The following is a 15556-nucleotide window of genomic DNA, read 5'->3' as shown; positions in this document are numbered from 1 at the left end:
TTCAGCCCCTCGGGCCTGTTACACAGGAACAGGAGTCGTCCATTCAGCCCCTCGGGCCTGTTACACAGGAACAGGAGGAGTCCATTCAGCCCCTCGAGTTTGTCCCCCATTCAATCAGTTCATGGCTGATCTGGATTTCAAATCCATCGACCAGCCTTTGCTCCAGATCCCTTAATACTCTTACCTAACAAAAACCTATTAATCTCAGTCTTGAATTTTTCAATTGATCCACAGTTTTTTTTGCGGGGAGAGAGTTCCAGATTCCCACTGCCCTTTGTGTGAAGAAGTGTTTCCTGAACGGCCGGGCTCGAACGTTAAGGTTACGGCCCCTTGTTCTGGACTCCCCCGCCAGAGGAAGTAGTTTCTCTCGCTCTACCCTATCGACCCCTGTAATCATCTTAAACACCTCGATTAGATCGCCCCTTAACCTGCTATCCTCGAGGGAATCCAAGCCTAATCTGTGCAACCTGTGAGCGCTGGTCTGTCGGAGGTGCCGTCCTTACGAGGGAGCCGGCTGCCCTCTCTCAGGTGGACATGAAGGATCCCGCGGAACTATTTGAGTTCTTCCCCCCCCCCCCCGCCCCGCCACCCCACGGTGTCCTGGGGCCAAGATTTATCCCTCAAAGCAACATCACCAAAAAAAAACCCATCGGATTGCTGTCTTACATCTCATTGCTGCCTGTGGGATCTTGCTGTGCAAAACATACCGACTGTGACAGCGCTTCAAAGGCACTTGATTGGCTGTGAGGCGCTGCGGGAGGTCCCGAAGGACTGACGGGGTGTTGCACAGACACAGGTTCTCTCCTTCACGGTCCGGTCCACTTGCCTTTTGCATTGGTCGTTGTCCGGGTCTTGCTGTATGTGGGCACGGACTGATTCATTGTCTGAGGAGTTGTGAATGGAACTGAACACTGTGCAGTCATCAGCGAACATCCCCACTTCTGACCTTGTGATGGAGGGAAGGTCATTGATGAAGTAGCTGAAGATGGTTGGGCCGAGGACACTGCCCTGAGGAACTCCTGCAGCGATGTCCTGGGGCTGGGATGATCGGCCTCCAACCACCACAACCATCTTCCTTTGTGCTGGGTATGACTCCAGCCAGTGGAGAATTTCCCCCCCCGATTCCCATTGACTTCTGTTCGACTCGGGGGCTCCTTGATGCCACACTCAGTCAAACCATCATCATCATAGGCAGTCCCACGGGGTCAAGGCTAACTTGCTTCCACAATAAAAAATGCGTACTCCGGTGACTGAGGAACTTAATTCAAATGGTGCGTGAATTCTTTTAATGTGGGGTGGCTGTTGTATATGCCAGTGTGTTTGGGTCTGTGTCTTGTACAAATGTAAGTTTTATAATGGTAAACTCCTTCAGCCTGAGCACTCCCCGAGATGTCTGCACTCCTCTAATTCTGCCCCCCTGATTATAATCGCTCCACCATCGGTGGCCGTGCCTTCTGTTGCCTGGGCCCCAAGCTCTGGAACTCCCTCCCTAAACCTCTCCGCCTCTCATTCTTCCTTCCTTTAAGACGCTCCTTAAAACCTACCTCTTTGACCAGGTTTTTGGTTACAGGCCCTAATTTCTTCTCAAGCGACTCGGAGTGAAATTTGTTTGTGTTGTCTTAAAGAAGCGCCTTGAGACGTGTTACTACGTTAAAGGCGCTATATAAATACAAGTTGTTGTTGTGTCTGTGTGCACCTTGTGTATGTGTATCTGTCTGTCTGCAAATGTCTGTGTTTCTGAGTGTGTGTGTGTGTCTACGCGTGTGAGCGTCTGGGTGTGAGAGTGTCTGGTGTGTGAGAGTGTCTGGTGTGTGTGAGAGTGTCTGGTGTGTGAGAGTGTCTTGGTGTGTGAGAGTGTCTGGTGTGTGTGAGAGTGTCTGGTGTGTGTGTGAGAGTGTCTTGGTGTGTGAGAGTCTCTGGGTGTGTGAGAGTGTCTGGTGTGTGTGTGAGAGTGTCTGGTGTGTGTGTGAGAGTGTCTGGTGTGTGTGTGAGAGTGTCTTGGTGTGTGAGAGTCTCTGGGTGTGTGAGAGTGTCTGGTGTGTGTGTGAGAGTGTCTGGTGTGTGTGTGAGAGTGTCTGGTGTGTGTGTGAGAGTGTCTGGTGTGTGTGTGAGAGTGTCTGGTGTGTGTGTGAGAGTGTCTGGTGTGTGTGTGAGAGTGTCTGGTGTGTGTGTGAGAGTGTCTGGTGTGTGTGTGAGAGTGTCTGGTGTGTGTGTGAGAGTGTCTGGTGTGTGTGTGAGAGTGTCTGGTGTGTGTGTGAGAGTGTCTTGGTGTGTGAGAGTCTCTGGGCGTGAGAGTCTCCGGGCGTGTGAGTCTCCGGGCGTGTGAGCGTCTGGGTGTGTGAATGTCTGACTGTCTGCCTGTGTGTTTGTGTGTCTGAGTGTGTGTGAGTGTGAGTGTCTGAGTGTAAATGTCTTAATGAATGTTTGTCTTGAGTGTGAGCCTCTCTGATTGTGAGTGTCTGTCTGAATGTGAGTGTATGTATCGGAGTGTGAGTCTGTGTCTGTCTCAGTTCGTGTCTGAGTGTGAGTATGTCTGAGTGTGTGTGTATGTCTGAGTGTGTGTGTGTGTCTGAGTGTGAGTATCTGTCTGAGTGTGTCTGTCTCAGTTAGTGTCAGACTATCTGAGTGTGAGTGTGTCTGAGTGTGTGTATGTCTGAGTGTGAGACTGAGATTGTGTTGAGTGTGCGTGTCTGAGTGTGAGTGAGTGTGTCAGTGTGAGGGATATGTCAGTGTGTCTGAGTGTGAGTGTGTCAGTGTGTGAGTGAGTGTGTGTGTGTCCGAGTGTGTCTCAGTGTGTTTCTGAGTGCGAGTGTGTCAGTGTGTGTCTGAGTGTGAGTGTGTGTGTCTGAGTGTGTCTCAGTGTGTGTCTCAGTGTGAGTGTGTGTCTGAGTGTGAGTGTGTGTGTGTCTGAGTGTGAGTGTGTCAGTGTGTGTCTGGGTGTGAGTGAGTGTGTGTGTCTGAGTGTGTGTGTCTGAGTGTGAGTGTGTCAGTGTGTGTCTGGGTGTGAGTGAGTGTGTGTGTCTGAGTGTGTGTGTCTGAGTGTGAGTGTGTCAGTGTGTGTCTGAGTGTGTGTGTGTCTGAGTGTGTGTGTCTACAGAAGGCAGGTTTGGGCTCAGTAAGATGCCTGTAGCAGTCGATTTCCTGCCTGCGCTCCCTGTGTGGGCTCACACGGGAAGATTAAGCCACTGATGTGAGCTTCTGGAGATTCTGCCAGGGCCAGTCACACTGCCCCCCCCCTGCACCCAGCGAGAGGGAGGGGAGTGGAACCCAGGGTGACGGGGGATGGGGGAGGTGAGAAGGGAAATGCTCGGGTGCTGTGGGGTGGGGGGGGGTAGGGCAATTGCCAGGGCGAGGAGGGAGGGGAACTGCAAGAGGGGGCGGGAAGAATAAAAAGCTGTAGCGATTCATTTTGGAATCGAAAGAAAACAAACACAGGCCGAAAGGGCCGACGGGACAGGAGGCCGAGGTCAGGGGTCAAATGGCAGAGTTCAAGGGGAGGGGAGCGAAATTCCTCTTTTTCTTTGTCAACGTGTTGGGGTGGAAATACGTCGGGAGCAGGGCGGAAGGCGGGCGTTGTCATCAGCGCGATGCTGGCGGGTCATCACGTCGCTCCCATTCAGCGAGCTTCGTAACCGTGGCCGCCACGGTCATACCAATTAAAATAAAATGGCGGCCGCGGCGGAGTGCCCTGCCTGCCGGGCAAGGGTGTCGGGGGGGCTCCGGCAACTGCCCTCCCGCGAGACAGTGTCACTCGCGGCGACCTTAAGGGGGTCGGTAACCCGTTCCCGCCACCCCCCGGCCCAGGGGTAACGGGTGTTCTGCACCCCCATGGGTCGGAAAGGCCTTATGGGACTTAAGGAGGGGCCAATTTCAGCCCCAAGGCCTATTGAGGAAAAACAATCACGATTCAGCCTCATTCATTTTTTTATTGGAGAAAAATATTTATTCAGCACGTATAAAAAAAACACTAAATTTATGCACGACATGAGACTACGGAGGAGACAGAGAGAAGATAGCGTGGTTCATCGCGGCGGCCATCTTGAGTACCGGCTGACGCGGCCTTTGTAGGGACGGAGTGTGGGGTGTGTCGGTTACACCGGTCCCCCGGAGTGTGGGGTGTGTCGGTTACACCGGTCCCCCTGGGTGTGGGGTGTGTCAGTTACACCGGTCCCCTGGAGTGTGGGGTGTGTCGGTTACACTGGTCCCCCTGGGTGTGGGGTGTGTCCGTTACACTGGTCCCCCTGGGTGTGGGGTGTGTCGGTTACACTGGTCCCCCTGGGTGTGGGGTGTGTCGGTTACACCGGTCCCCCGGAGTGTGGGGTGCGTCCATTACACCGGTCCCCCTGGGTGTGGGGTGTGTCCGTTACACTGGTCCCCCGGAGTGTGGGGTGTGTCCGTTACACCGGTCCCCCTGGGTGTGGGGTGTGTCAGTTACACCGGTCCCCTGGAGTGTGGGGTGTGTCGGTTACACTGGTCCCCCTGGAGTGTGGGGTGTGTCGGTTACACTGGTCCCCCTGGGTGTGGGGTGTGTCAGTTACACCGGTCCCCTGGAGTGTGGGGTGTGTCCGTTACACCGGTCCCCCTGGGTGTGGGGTGTGTCAGTTACACCGGTCCCCTGGAGTGTGGGGTGTGTCCGTTACACCGGTCCCCCTGGGTGTGGGGTGTGTCAGTTACACCGGTCCCCTGGAGTGTGGGGTGTGTCGGTTACACCGGTCCCCCTGGGTGTGGGGTGTGTCCGTTACACTGGTCCCCCTGGGTGTGGGGTGTGTCGGTTACACCGGTCCCCCTGGGTGTGGGGTGTGTCCGTTACACTGGTCCCCCTGGGTGTGGGGTGTGTCGGTTACACCGGTCCCCCTGGGTGTGGGGTGTGTCCGTTACACCGGTCCCCCGGAGTGTGGGGTGCGTCCATTACACCGGTCCCCCTGGGTGTGGGGTGTGTCCGTTACACTGGTCCCCCGGAGTGTGGGGTGTGTCCGTTACACCGGTCCCCCGGAGTGTGGGGTGTGTCGGTTACACCGGTCCCCCTGGGTGTGGGGTGTGTCGGTTACACCGGTCCCCCGGAGTGTGGGGTGCGTCCGTTACACTGGTCCCCCTGGGTGTGGGGTGTGTCCGTTACACCGGTCCCCCGGAGTGTGGGGTGCGTCCATTACACCGGTCCCCCTGGGTGTGGGGTGTGTCCGTTACACCGGTCCCCCGGAGTGTGGGGTGCGTCCATTACACCGGTCCCCCTGGGTGTGGGGTGTGTCCGTTACACCGGTCCCCCGGAGTGTGGGGTGCGTCCATTACACCGGTCCCCCTGGGTGTGGGGTGTGTCCGTTACACCGGTCCCCCGGAGTGTGGGGTGTGTCGGTTACACCGGTCCCCCGGAGTGTGGGGTGCGTCCGTTACACCGGTCCCCCGGAGTGTGGGGTGTGTCGGTTACACCGGTCCCCCGGAGTGTGGGGTGTGTCGGTTACACCGGTCCCCCGGAGTGTGGGGTGTGTCGGTTACACCGGTCCCCCGGAGTGTGGGGTGTGTCGGTTACACCGGTCCCCCGGAGTGTGGGGTGTGTCGGTTACACTGGTCCCCCGGAGTGTGGGGTGTGTCGGTTACACCGGTCCCCCGGAGTGTGGGGTGTGTCGGTTACACCGGTCCCCCGGAGTGTGGGGTGTGTCGGTTACACCGGTCCCCCGGAGTGTGGGGTGTGTCCGTTACACCGGTCCCCCGGAGTGTGGGGTGTGTCCGTTACACCGGTCCCCCGGAGTGTAGGGTGCGTCCGTTACACCGGTCCCCCGGAGTGTGGGGTGTGTCTGTTACACCGGTCCCCTGGGGTGTGGGTGCGTCCGTTACACCGGTCCCCCGGAGCGTGGGGTGTGTCGGTTACACCGGTCCCCTGGGGTGTGGGGTGTGTCAGTTACACCGGTCCCCTGGGGTGTGGGTGCGTCGGTTACACCGGTCCCCCTGGGTGTGGGTGTGTCTGTTACACCGGTCCCCCGGAGTGTGGGGTGTGTCCGTTACACCGGTCCCCCGGAGTGTAGGGTGCGTCCGTTACACCGGTCCCCCGGAGTGTGGGGTGCATCTGTTACACTGGTCCCCTGGGGTGTGGGTGCGTCTGTTACACCGGTCCCCCTGGGGTGTGGGTGTGTCGGTTACACCGGTCCCCCGGAGTGTGGGGTGCATCTGTTACACTGGTCCCCCTGGGTGTGGGGTGCGTCCGTTACACCGGTCCCCCGGAGTGTGGGGTGTGTCTGTTACACCGGTCCCCCGGAGTGTGGGGTGCATCTGTTACACTGGTCCCCTGGGGTGTGGGGTGCATCTGTTACACCGGTCCCCTGGGGTGTGGGGTGCGTCCGTTACACCGGTCCCCCGGAGTGTGGGGTGTGTCCGTTACACCGGTCCCCCGGAGTGTGGGGTGTGTCCGTTACACCAGTCCCCCTGGGTGTGGGTGCGTCCATTACACTGGTCCCCCGGAGTGTGGGGTGCGTCCATTACACCGGTCCCCCGGAGTGTGGGGTGCGTCTGTTACACCGGTCCACCGGAGCGTGGGGTGCGTCCGTTACACCGGTCCCCCTGGGTGTGGGTGCGTCCATTACACTGGTCCCCCGGAGTGTGGGGTGCGTCCATTACACCGGTCCCCCGGAGTGTGGGGTGCGTCTGTTACACCGGTCCACCGGAGCGTGGGGTGCGTCCGTTACACCGGTCCCCCGGAGTGTGGGACATCGGGCAAAATGGTCTTCCTGGACTGTAGGGTGCGCTAGCCTCACCCTTCCCCAGAGTGTCGGAGTGGGCTATTAACTATCGGCCTCAGGTTTTTCCTGGAACCCTGGCATGGAGAACTAAACTGCCTGGAAGGAAGTCTCTTGGGAGCAGACAGGAATTTAGTCGGAGGGGCAGAATCTGTATATAATTAGGGTTCAAGCTTATAATCTAGGCCAACACTGAGGGAATGCTGCACTGTCAGAAGGAGATGTTTAACCAAGGGCCCCTTCTGTCTCTTCAGGTAGAAGTTAAAGATCCCACGGCCACTATTGAGCGAAGAGCAGGAAGTTCTCCTGGTGTCCGAGGCCGATATTTCCTGCCTCGATCAACAGCCCCACACAAAAAAAAAACAGATCGTTATCTCACTGTTGCTCCGGGCAAATCGCGGGGACACAAAATGGCTGCCATGGCAAATCGTTGGGACGCAAAATGGCCGCCGTGGCAAATCGTTGGGACGCAAAATGGCTGCCGTGGCAAACCGTTGGAACGCAAAATGGCCACCGTGGCAAACCGTTGGGACGCAAAATGGCCGCCGTGGCAAATCGTTGGGACGCAAAATGGCCGCCGTGGCAAACCGTTGGGACGCAAAATGGCTGCCGTGGCAAACCGTTGGGACGCAAAATGGCCGCCGTGGCAAATCGTTGGGACGCAAAATGGCCGCCGTGGCACATCGCTAGGACGCAAAATGGCCGCTGACAAATCATTTGGACGCAAAATGGCCGCCAAATTCAACATGGCAACAGCGGCTGCCCGCTGAGACGGTTTCATTCTATGCAAAAGGATTTCTGAGTGACGGGGGTGAGGGGGCTACATGAACGCAGGGTTTTATTCTAGTCAGGAGCTCGGTCCCGATAAAAGCGATCGCAGGCACGGGGGGGGGGGGGCCCACAAAACTAACACACCGGCCTACACAATCCTACATTGACTATAACCTACCGCTCTACCCTCCCTCGCTCCCAGCACCTACACACAACGCCCCCCCCTCCCCTCCCCCCCCCGGCAGGCAGGCTGCGGCCTTGCCCCGGCCCTCAGGTGTTACAGCGGGCACAGCCGACCTCCTTGCTGCCGTAGCCCCGGCAGTCAGGGCCCACGCACTCGCAGCAGGCGTTGTGGAACCAGCGGTACTTGGCGGCGCCCATCGACTCGCACGAGTGCTTGCAGTGGTTGATGGACATGCAGGCGTTGAAGTAGACCACGGTGCAAGGGGCCGTCGCATGCCCCCCGGGGTCTGGGCCGGGCTCCACATCTGCGAGAGAGAGAGAGAGGACAGCGGTTAACCGCACAGGAACGGTAGGTGCCCGTTTACCGCTCCCGATATAAACAAACATCTCGTGCAGGGTTGGACCTCCCTCGTCCGGCATGATCCTGGTGGCCAGGGGGCGGGGGGGGGGGGGGGGGGGGGGGGGGGGAGGGGGAGCGCATGCGCAGAACGCGACCAAACTCAACCCCCACCTCGCGGCCAGCCGGCACTTCGGGCCCGCTCAGGGCACTGACCCCCTCACGCCTCCCCCGACCTCGGGCTGACCTCCCTCTATCCGGCAAAATCCCGTATTCGGCACTGAGGGTCCTGAGGGTGCCGGACAAAGGGAGGTTCAACCTGTATTAATAACATCAGAAACAGGAGCAGGAGTCGGCCATTCGGCCCCTCGAGCCCGCTCCGCCATCCAGTGAGATCACGGCTGACCTTCGACCTCAACCCCACTTTCCCGCCCGATCCCTTGATTCCCCTGGACCCCACAAATCTCTCGGTCTCTGTCTTGAGCCTCCCCAGCCCTCTGGGGCAGAGAATTCCAAAGATTCACCCCCCTCTAAGTGAAGAAGTTTCTCCTCATCTCAGTCCTAAATGGCCGACCCCTTATCCTGAGACTGTGACCCCTGGTTCTAGACTCCCCAGCCCGGGGGGGGGGAAACACCCTCCCTGCATCTACCCTGTAAGAATGTTGTATGTTTCAATGAGATCACCTCATTCTTCTAAACTCTGGAGAATATCGGCCCAGTCTACTCAATCTCTCCCCATAGGACAATCCCCCCATCCCAGGAATCAGTCTGGTGAACCTTCACCGCACTCCCTCTATGGCAAGTGTATCCTTCCTTAGGTAAGGAGACCGACACTGTGCACAATACTCCAGGTGTGGTCCCACCAGGGCCCTGTACAATTGTAGCAAGACCTCCTTACTCTGATACTCCATCCCCCCTTGCAGTAAAGGACAATGTGCCATGTGCCTTCCCCATTGCTTGCTGTACCTGCATGCTCGCTTTCTGTGTTTCTTGCATAAGGGACACCCCAAATCTCCCTCAACACCAACATTTCAAAGTTTCTTAACTTTTAAAAAATATTCTGTTTTTTTAATTCGGCCGACCAAAGTGACTAACCTCACATTTTCCTACATTTTGAGGTAAAAATTTGACCCTGAGCCACATAAGGAGAAATTAGGGCAGGTGACCAAAAGCTTGGTCACAGAGGTAGGTTTTAAGGAGCATCTTGAAGGAGGAGAGAGAGGTAGAGAGGTGGAGAGGTTTAGGGAGGGAGTTCCAGAGCTTGGGGCCCAGGCAACAGAAGGCACGGCCACCGATGGTGGAGCGATTATAATCAGGGATGGTCAGGAGGGCAGAATTAGAGGAGTGCGGACATCTCGGGGGGGGTTGTGGGGCTGGAGGAGATTACAGAGATAGGGAGGGGCGAGGGCCATGGAGGGCTTTGTAAACAAGGATGTGAATTTTGAAATCGAGGCGTTGCTTAACCAGGAGCCAATGTAGGTCAGCGAGCACAGGGGGTGATGGGTGAGCGGGACTCGGTGCGAGTTAGGACACGGGGCAGTGAGCACAGGGGGTGATGGGTGAGCGGGACTGGGTGCGGGTTAGGACACGGGGCAGCGAGCACAGGGGGTGATGGGTGAGCGGGACTTGGTGCAAGTTAGGACACGGGGCAGCGAGCACAGGGGGTGATGGGTGAGTGGGACTTGGTGCAAGTTAGGACACGGGGCAGCGAGCACAGGGGGTGATGGGTGAGTGGGACTCGGTGCGAGTTAGGACACGGGGCAGCGAGCACAGGGGGTGATGGGTGAGTGGGACTCGGTGCGAGTTAGGACACGGGGCAGTGAGCACAGGGGGTGATGGGTGAGCGGGACTCGGTGCGAGTTAGGACACGGGGCAGTGAGCACAGGGGGTGATGGGTGAGCGGGACTCGGTGCAAGTTAGGGCACAAGGCAGCCGAGTTTTGGATCACCTCTGGTTTACGTCGGGTAGAATGTGGGAGGCCGGCCAGGAGTGAACAAAAGAACAAAAGAAATAGGAGCAGGAGTAGACCATACGGCCCCTCGAGCCTGCTCCACCATTCAATAAGATCATGGCTGATCTGATCCTGGCCTTAACTTCACTTCCCCGCCCGCTCCCCATAACCCTTTACTCCCCAAGTCTAGCGGTAACAAAGGCATGGATGAGGGTTTCAGCAGCGGATGAGCTGAGGCAGGAGATGGAGACGGGCGATGTTACGGAGGTGGGAATAGGCGGTTTTAGTTATGCTGGTTATGTGGTGGGAAGCTCATTTCAGGGTCAAATACGACACCTGGGTTGCGAACAGTCTGGTTCAGCCTCAGACAGGAGTTGGGGAGAGGGATGGAGTCAGTGTCGAGGGAACGGAGTTTGTGGCAGGGACCGAAAACAATGGCTTCAGTCTTCCCAACATTCAACTGGAGGAAATTTCTGCTCGCCCAGAACTGGATGTGGGACAGGCAGCCTGACAATTGAGAGACCGAGGAGGGGTGGAGAGAAGGGGGGGTGAGGTAGAGCTGGGTGTCTCAGCGTACATGTGGAAACTGAGGCTGTGTTTTCGGATGATGTCACCGAGGGGCAACATGTAGATGGGAGATAGGAGGGGGCCGAGGATAGATCCTGGGGGGACACCGGAGGTAACGGTGCGGGGGCGGGAAGAGAAACCGTTGCAGGAGATTCTCGGGCTACGATGAGATGGATAAGAATGGAACCAGGCGAGTGCAGGCCCACCCAGGACCATGGTGGAGAGGTGTTGGAGGAGGATAGAGTGGTCAACGTGTCACAGGCTGCAGACAGGTCCAGGAGGGATAGGTTACCCCGCTCACAGTCACACAGGGTGTCACTTGCGACTGTGATGGGAGCAGTTTCGGTAATGTGACGGGGGCGGGAACCGGATTGGAGGATTCAAACATCGAACTGTGGGAAAGATGGGCCCGGATTTGGGAGACAACAACACGGACAAGGACCTGAGAGGAAAGGGAGGTTGCAGATGGGGCGATAGTTAGCAAGGACGGAGGGGTCAAGGGTTGGTTTTTTGAGGGGAGGGGTGATGACGGGAGATTTGAGGGAGAGGGGGAGAGTAACCGAGGGGGACAGAGGGAACCGTTAACAATGTCGGCTAACATGGGAGGGGGATGGGGAGGGTAGGGAGACGAGGGGGAAGGGATGAGGGAGAGGGACGAGGGGGAGGGAGAGGGAGGGGAGGGAGAGGGACGAGGGGTGGGGGGGACAAGGGGATGAGGAGGGGGATGTGGAGGACGAGGGGGGGTGAGGCGGACGAGGGGAGGAGGGGGGATGAGGAGGACGAGGGGGATGAGGATGATGGAAGGGAACGAGGGGAGGAGGGGACGAGGGGACGAGGGGGACGAGGGGGATGGAGGATGGATGGAGGATGGAGGATGGAGGATGGAGGATGGAGGATGGAGGATGGAGGATGGAGGATGGAGGATGGAGGATGGAGGATGGAGGATGGATGGAGGATGGAGGATGGAGGATGGGACGAGGGGGACGAGGACGGAGGGGGATGAGGACGGAGGGGGACGAGGACGGAGGGGGACGAGGACGGAGGGGGACGAGGACGGAGGGGGACGAGGACGGAGGGGGACGAGGACGGAGGGGGACGAGGACGGAGGGGGATGAGGACGGAGGGGGATGAGGACGGAGGGGGATGAGGAGGACGGAGGGGGCGAGGAGGACGGAGGAGGATGGAGGGGACGAGGAGGATGGAGGGGACGAGGAGGACGAGGAGGATGGAGGGGACGAGGAGGATGGAGGGGACGAGGAGGATGGAGGGGACGAGGAGGATGGAGGGGACGAGGAGGATGGAGGGGGCGAGGAGGATGGAGGAGGACGAGGAGGATGGAGGGGGCGAGGAGGATGGAGGGGGCGAGGAGGACGGAGGGGGCGAGGAGGACGGAGGGGACGAGGAGGACGGAGGGGACGAGGAGGACGGAGGGGACGAGGAGGACGGAGGGGACGAGGAGGACGGAGGGGACGAGGAGGATGGAGGGGACGAGGAGGATGGAGGGGACGAGGAGGACGGAGGAGGATGGAGGGGACGAGGAGGATGGAGGGGACGAGGAGGACGAGGAGGATGGAGGGGACGAGGAGGATGGAGGGGACGAGGAGGACGGAGGGGACGAGGAGGATGGAGGGGACGAGGAGGATGGAGGGGACGAGGAGGATGGAGGGGACGAGGAGGATGGAGGGGACGAGGAGGATGGAGGGGACGAGGAGGATGGAGGGGACGAGGAGGATGGAGGGGACGAGGAGGATGGAGGGGACGAGGAGGATGGAGGGGACGAGGAGGATGGAGGGGACGAGGAGGACGGAGGGGACGAGGAGGATGGAGGGGACGAGGAGGATGGAGGGGGCGAGGAGGACGGAGGAGGATGGAGGGGACGAGGAGGATGGAGGGGACGAGGAGGATGGAGGGGACGAGGAGGATGGAGGGGACGAGGAGGATGCAGGGGGCGAGGAGGATGGAGGGGACGAGGAGGATGGAGGGGACGAGGGGATGGGCCAGCCTCTCACACACTTACCTTTACTGGGGCCCAGTACCAGGTGCTGGGGGTGGTGACGGTGTCTCAGCTCCTCCTGCACACTGATGCTGACAATGGTCCAATCCATTTGCTGGTCGTTCTCCGACACCGTGCTCAATGCCCGGAACAGGGATGGGATCGGGAGAGGCAGATCTTCCACCGAGCTGCGAGAGGCCGGCTGAGACTGCTGACGACTCTGTTCACTGCATAGTCCTGAGGAGAGAACCATAGAACCACAGACATTTACCGCACGGAGGGAAGCCATTCGGCCCATCGTGTCCACACCGGCCAACAAAGAGCTACCCGGCCTAATCCCACTTTCCCGCTCTGGGTCCGTAGCCCTGCGGGTTACGGCACTTCAGGGGCACATCCAGGTACTTTTTAAATGTGGTGAGGGTTTCTGCCTCTACCCCCCTTTCAGGCCGTGAGTTCCGCCCCAGACCCCCACCACCCTCTGGGTGTAGACATTTCCCTCAAATCCCCTCTAAACCTCCCCCCAATTACTTTCAATCCCTGCCCCCTGGTTGTTGACCCCTCTGCTAAGGGAAACAGGTCCGTCCTCTCCACTCTATCCAGGCCCCTCATCATTTTATACACCTCAATCAGGTCTCTCCTCAGCCTCATCTGTTCCAAAGAAAACAACCCCAGCCTATCCAATTTTTCCCCATCGCTAAAATTCTCCAGTCCCGGCAACATCCTGGTAAATCTCCTCTGTACCCTCTCCAGTGCAACATCCTGGTAAATCTCCTCTGTACCCTCTCCAGTGCAACATCCTGGTAAATCTCCTCTGTACCCTCTCCAGTGCAACATCCTGGTAAATCTCCTCTGTACCCTCTCCAGTGCAACATCCTGGTAAATCTCCTCTGTACCCTCTCTAGTGCAACATCCTGGTAAATCTCCTCTGTACCCTCTCCAGTGTAATCACATCCTTCCTGTAATGTGGTGACCAGAACTGTGCACGCAGTACTCCAGCTGTGGCCTAACCAGTGTTTTATACAGTTCAAGCATAACCTCCCTGCTCTTGTATTCTATGCCTCGGCTAATAAAGGCAAGTATTCCATACGCCTTCTTAACCACCTTATCCACCTGGCCTGCTACCTTCAGGGATCTGTGGACCAATGGAGCACGCGGTGTCCACCGGTACGCTCGCGGCCTTCCGCGAGAAGTGGGCACCGGAGGGACTGGAGTGCATCATCACGCCCGGCAACCAAATTTTAATTTGATTTTATGTTTTAAAGTTTAATTTGTTTTAATTGCCGGTGTTTTTAGTGTCCCCCTCCCCTTTTATAGGGGGCACTTGAAGGAAAAAAATATGATTTTAGTGCCCCAAAAAAAAACTTTAAAAAAAAACAAAAAAACAAACAAAAAAAAAACACAAATAAAAGGGCCTTGGAAATGTTTGGTGCGCCCCCCAGATCGGGGGGACACGATTTAATGATTTAATGTTTTAATTTTCTCCCAAAAAGAGTTCTGTGGACCAATGGTGGAGCTTTGGAGGCGTGGCCTATTCAGTTGGCGCTGTGCTGTTCTGAGAGAAGGAACTCCCTGCTGTTGCTCCTGTCTGGAAAGCCTGGAGTGAGCCCTGGGAAACAGCCCAGGAAGAGGAGGAGGGGGCTTTCTACATTCCAATCCATCCAGAGGGAGAGGAGGAGAGCAGAAAACTCAACAACCTTTAATACTGCTACAGAGAGTTGGAGAGAGGGGAAAAATAAACAACTATCCAGTGTGGAAGGAGGGAGAAACTTCATCAACTAAAGGTGGGTGTGTTTTGGTGCATTCCCCGAAAGACTTTGTTGTATCGGTGGGGGGAGGAAAGAAGACCATTCGAGTGCCGGAACATCGCGGGGGGTGTGTGTGTGTGGAAGTGTGTGTGGGGGTCTTGCTTACAGCTAGGCCCCACACACCACTGAAGCACCCCTCCCCCATTGCCTAGCCTGGGATAGCTGGAGCTACCTGGCTGAAGTATTACTAATCACCCTATTTAACATCGTTGGGAGTGTGTGCCTGGGTGGCTCCAGCTGCCCCAGGTGAAGACATCTTCTCCCCCCACCCGAAGACCATCTACAAAGACTGCGTTTTTCTTGCCATCTGGGGAGTGCACCCCAAGAAACACCCACCCATCGCTGTGAGGGGAGACCAGCCCTCACAGCTTCCCTCTTTCCCACCCTCCCTCTCTCTCTCTCTCACTTTCTCTGTCTCTCCCCTCTCTCTCTGAGAGCCCCTTTCCTCCTTAAATTAAAGTTAAATTACGACAACTGAGCAGAGGGAGCAAGGCCCCTCCCCATTCGTTAACTAGGCGAGAGGTGTGCCTCATCGAGAGCTCCCTCTGCTCAAAACACCAACGAGGCCAATTAAAGAACATTAAGGCCTGTGACTTTGGGGTGGGTGTAGCCCTTAAAGGGACCCCGTGATGGCGACCCCATCCACACCGGTGGCAGGGCCAGCAAGGACGTATGCGCAGGCGGCGTCCACATCCACGGCACCTCCTGCGCCACCCGCTGCCCTGCCACCATTCAAACTTATAACAAAAAAACACGGGGTCAAGAGCTACACTCACCCCACAATGACCATTGAGGAGTGCGTGAGGGCGATGGCTGGGGTAGTCGGCCCCTCGGCCATTGTCGCAGCCTCCAAGATGTCTGGGAAGGCCGTGTTCTTCCTGGGGTCGGAGCGGGCGGTGTCCCTGGCCCTCGAAAAGGGGCTCACGGTGGGCGGGACGTTCCTGCCGGTGGACCCTCTCGAGGCCACCGCGCAGAGGGTCATCGTGTCGAACGTCCCGCCCTTTGTTCCCGCTGAGCTCCTCCTCCCTCACCTACAACAACTGGGGGAGGTAAGGTCAGGGATCAACCCCATACCGCTCGGCCTCAGGGAGAACAGCCTGCGCCACGTGTTCTCCTTCCGCCGCCAGCTCTTTGTCCGGCTGGCGCGGGAGGAGACGACGGAGGGTAGTTTTAATGTGGTGCACGAGGGGACTGCCTACCGCGTCTTCTGGACGTCGGACGGCG

General features: G+C 57.8%; 1 protein-coding gene across 1 annotated transcript in view; it reads right to left on the bottom strand.

The window, feature by feature from the left end:
* Window positions 1-3916: 3916 nt before the first annotated feature.
* LOC139235594 (twisted gastrulation protein homolog 1-like) overlaps window positions 3917-15556 on the bottom strand; it is a 28707-nt gene continuing 17067 nt past the window's right edge. The window contains exons 3-4 of the mRNA XM_070866627.1: window positions 12552-12764; window positions 3917-7984 (exon numbers count right to left, since the gene is read on the bottom strand). Of these exons, the coding sequence (XP_070722728.1) occupies window positions 7767-7984; window positions 12552-12764 (431 nt within the window). The 3' untranslated portion in view covers window positions 3917-7766. The remainder of the gene's footprint in view (window positions 7985-12551; window positions 12765-15556) is intronic.

This window comes from Pristiophorus japonicus, chromosome 23 (genome assembly GCF_044704955.1).
Source record: "Pristiophorus japonicus isolate sPriJap1 chromosome 23, sPriJap1.hap1, whole genome shotgun sequence".
Taxonomy (NCBI): domain Eukaryota; kingdom Metazoa; phylum Chordata; class Chondrichthyes; family Pristiophoridae; genus Pristiophorus; species Pristiophorus japonicus.
The sequence above is the reverse complement of the archived record's forward strand: the minus strand, read 5'-3'. Positions and strand labels throughout refer to the sequence as shown.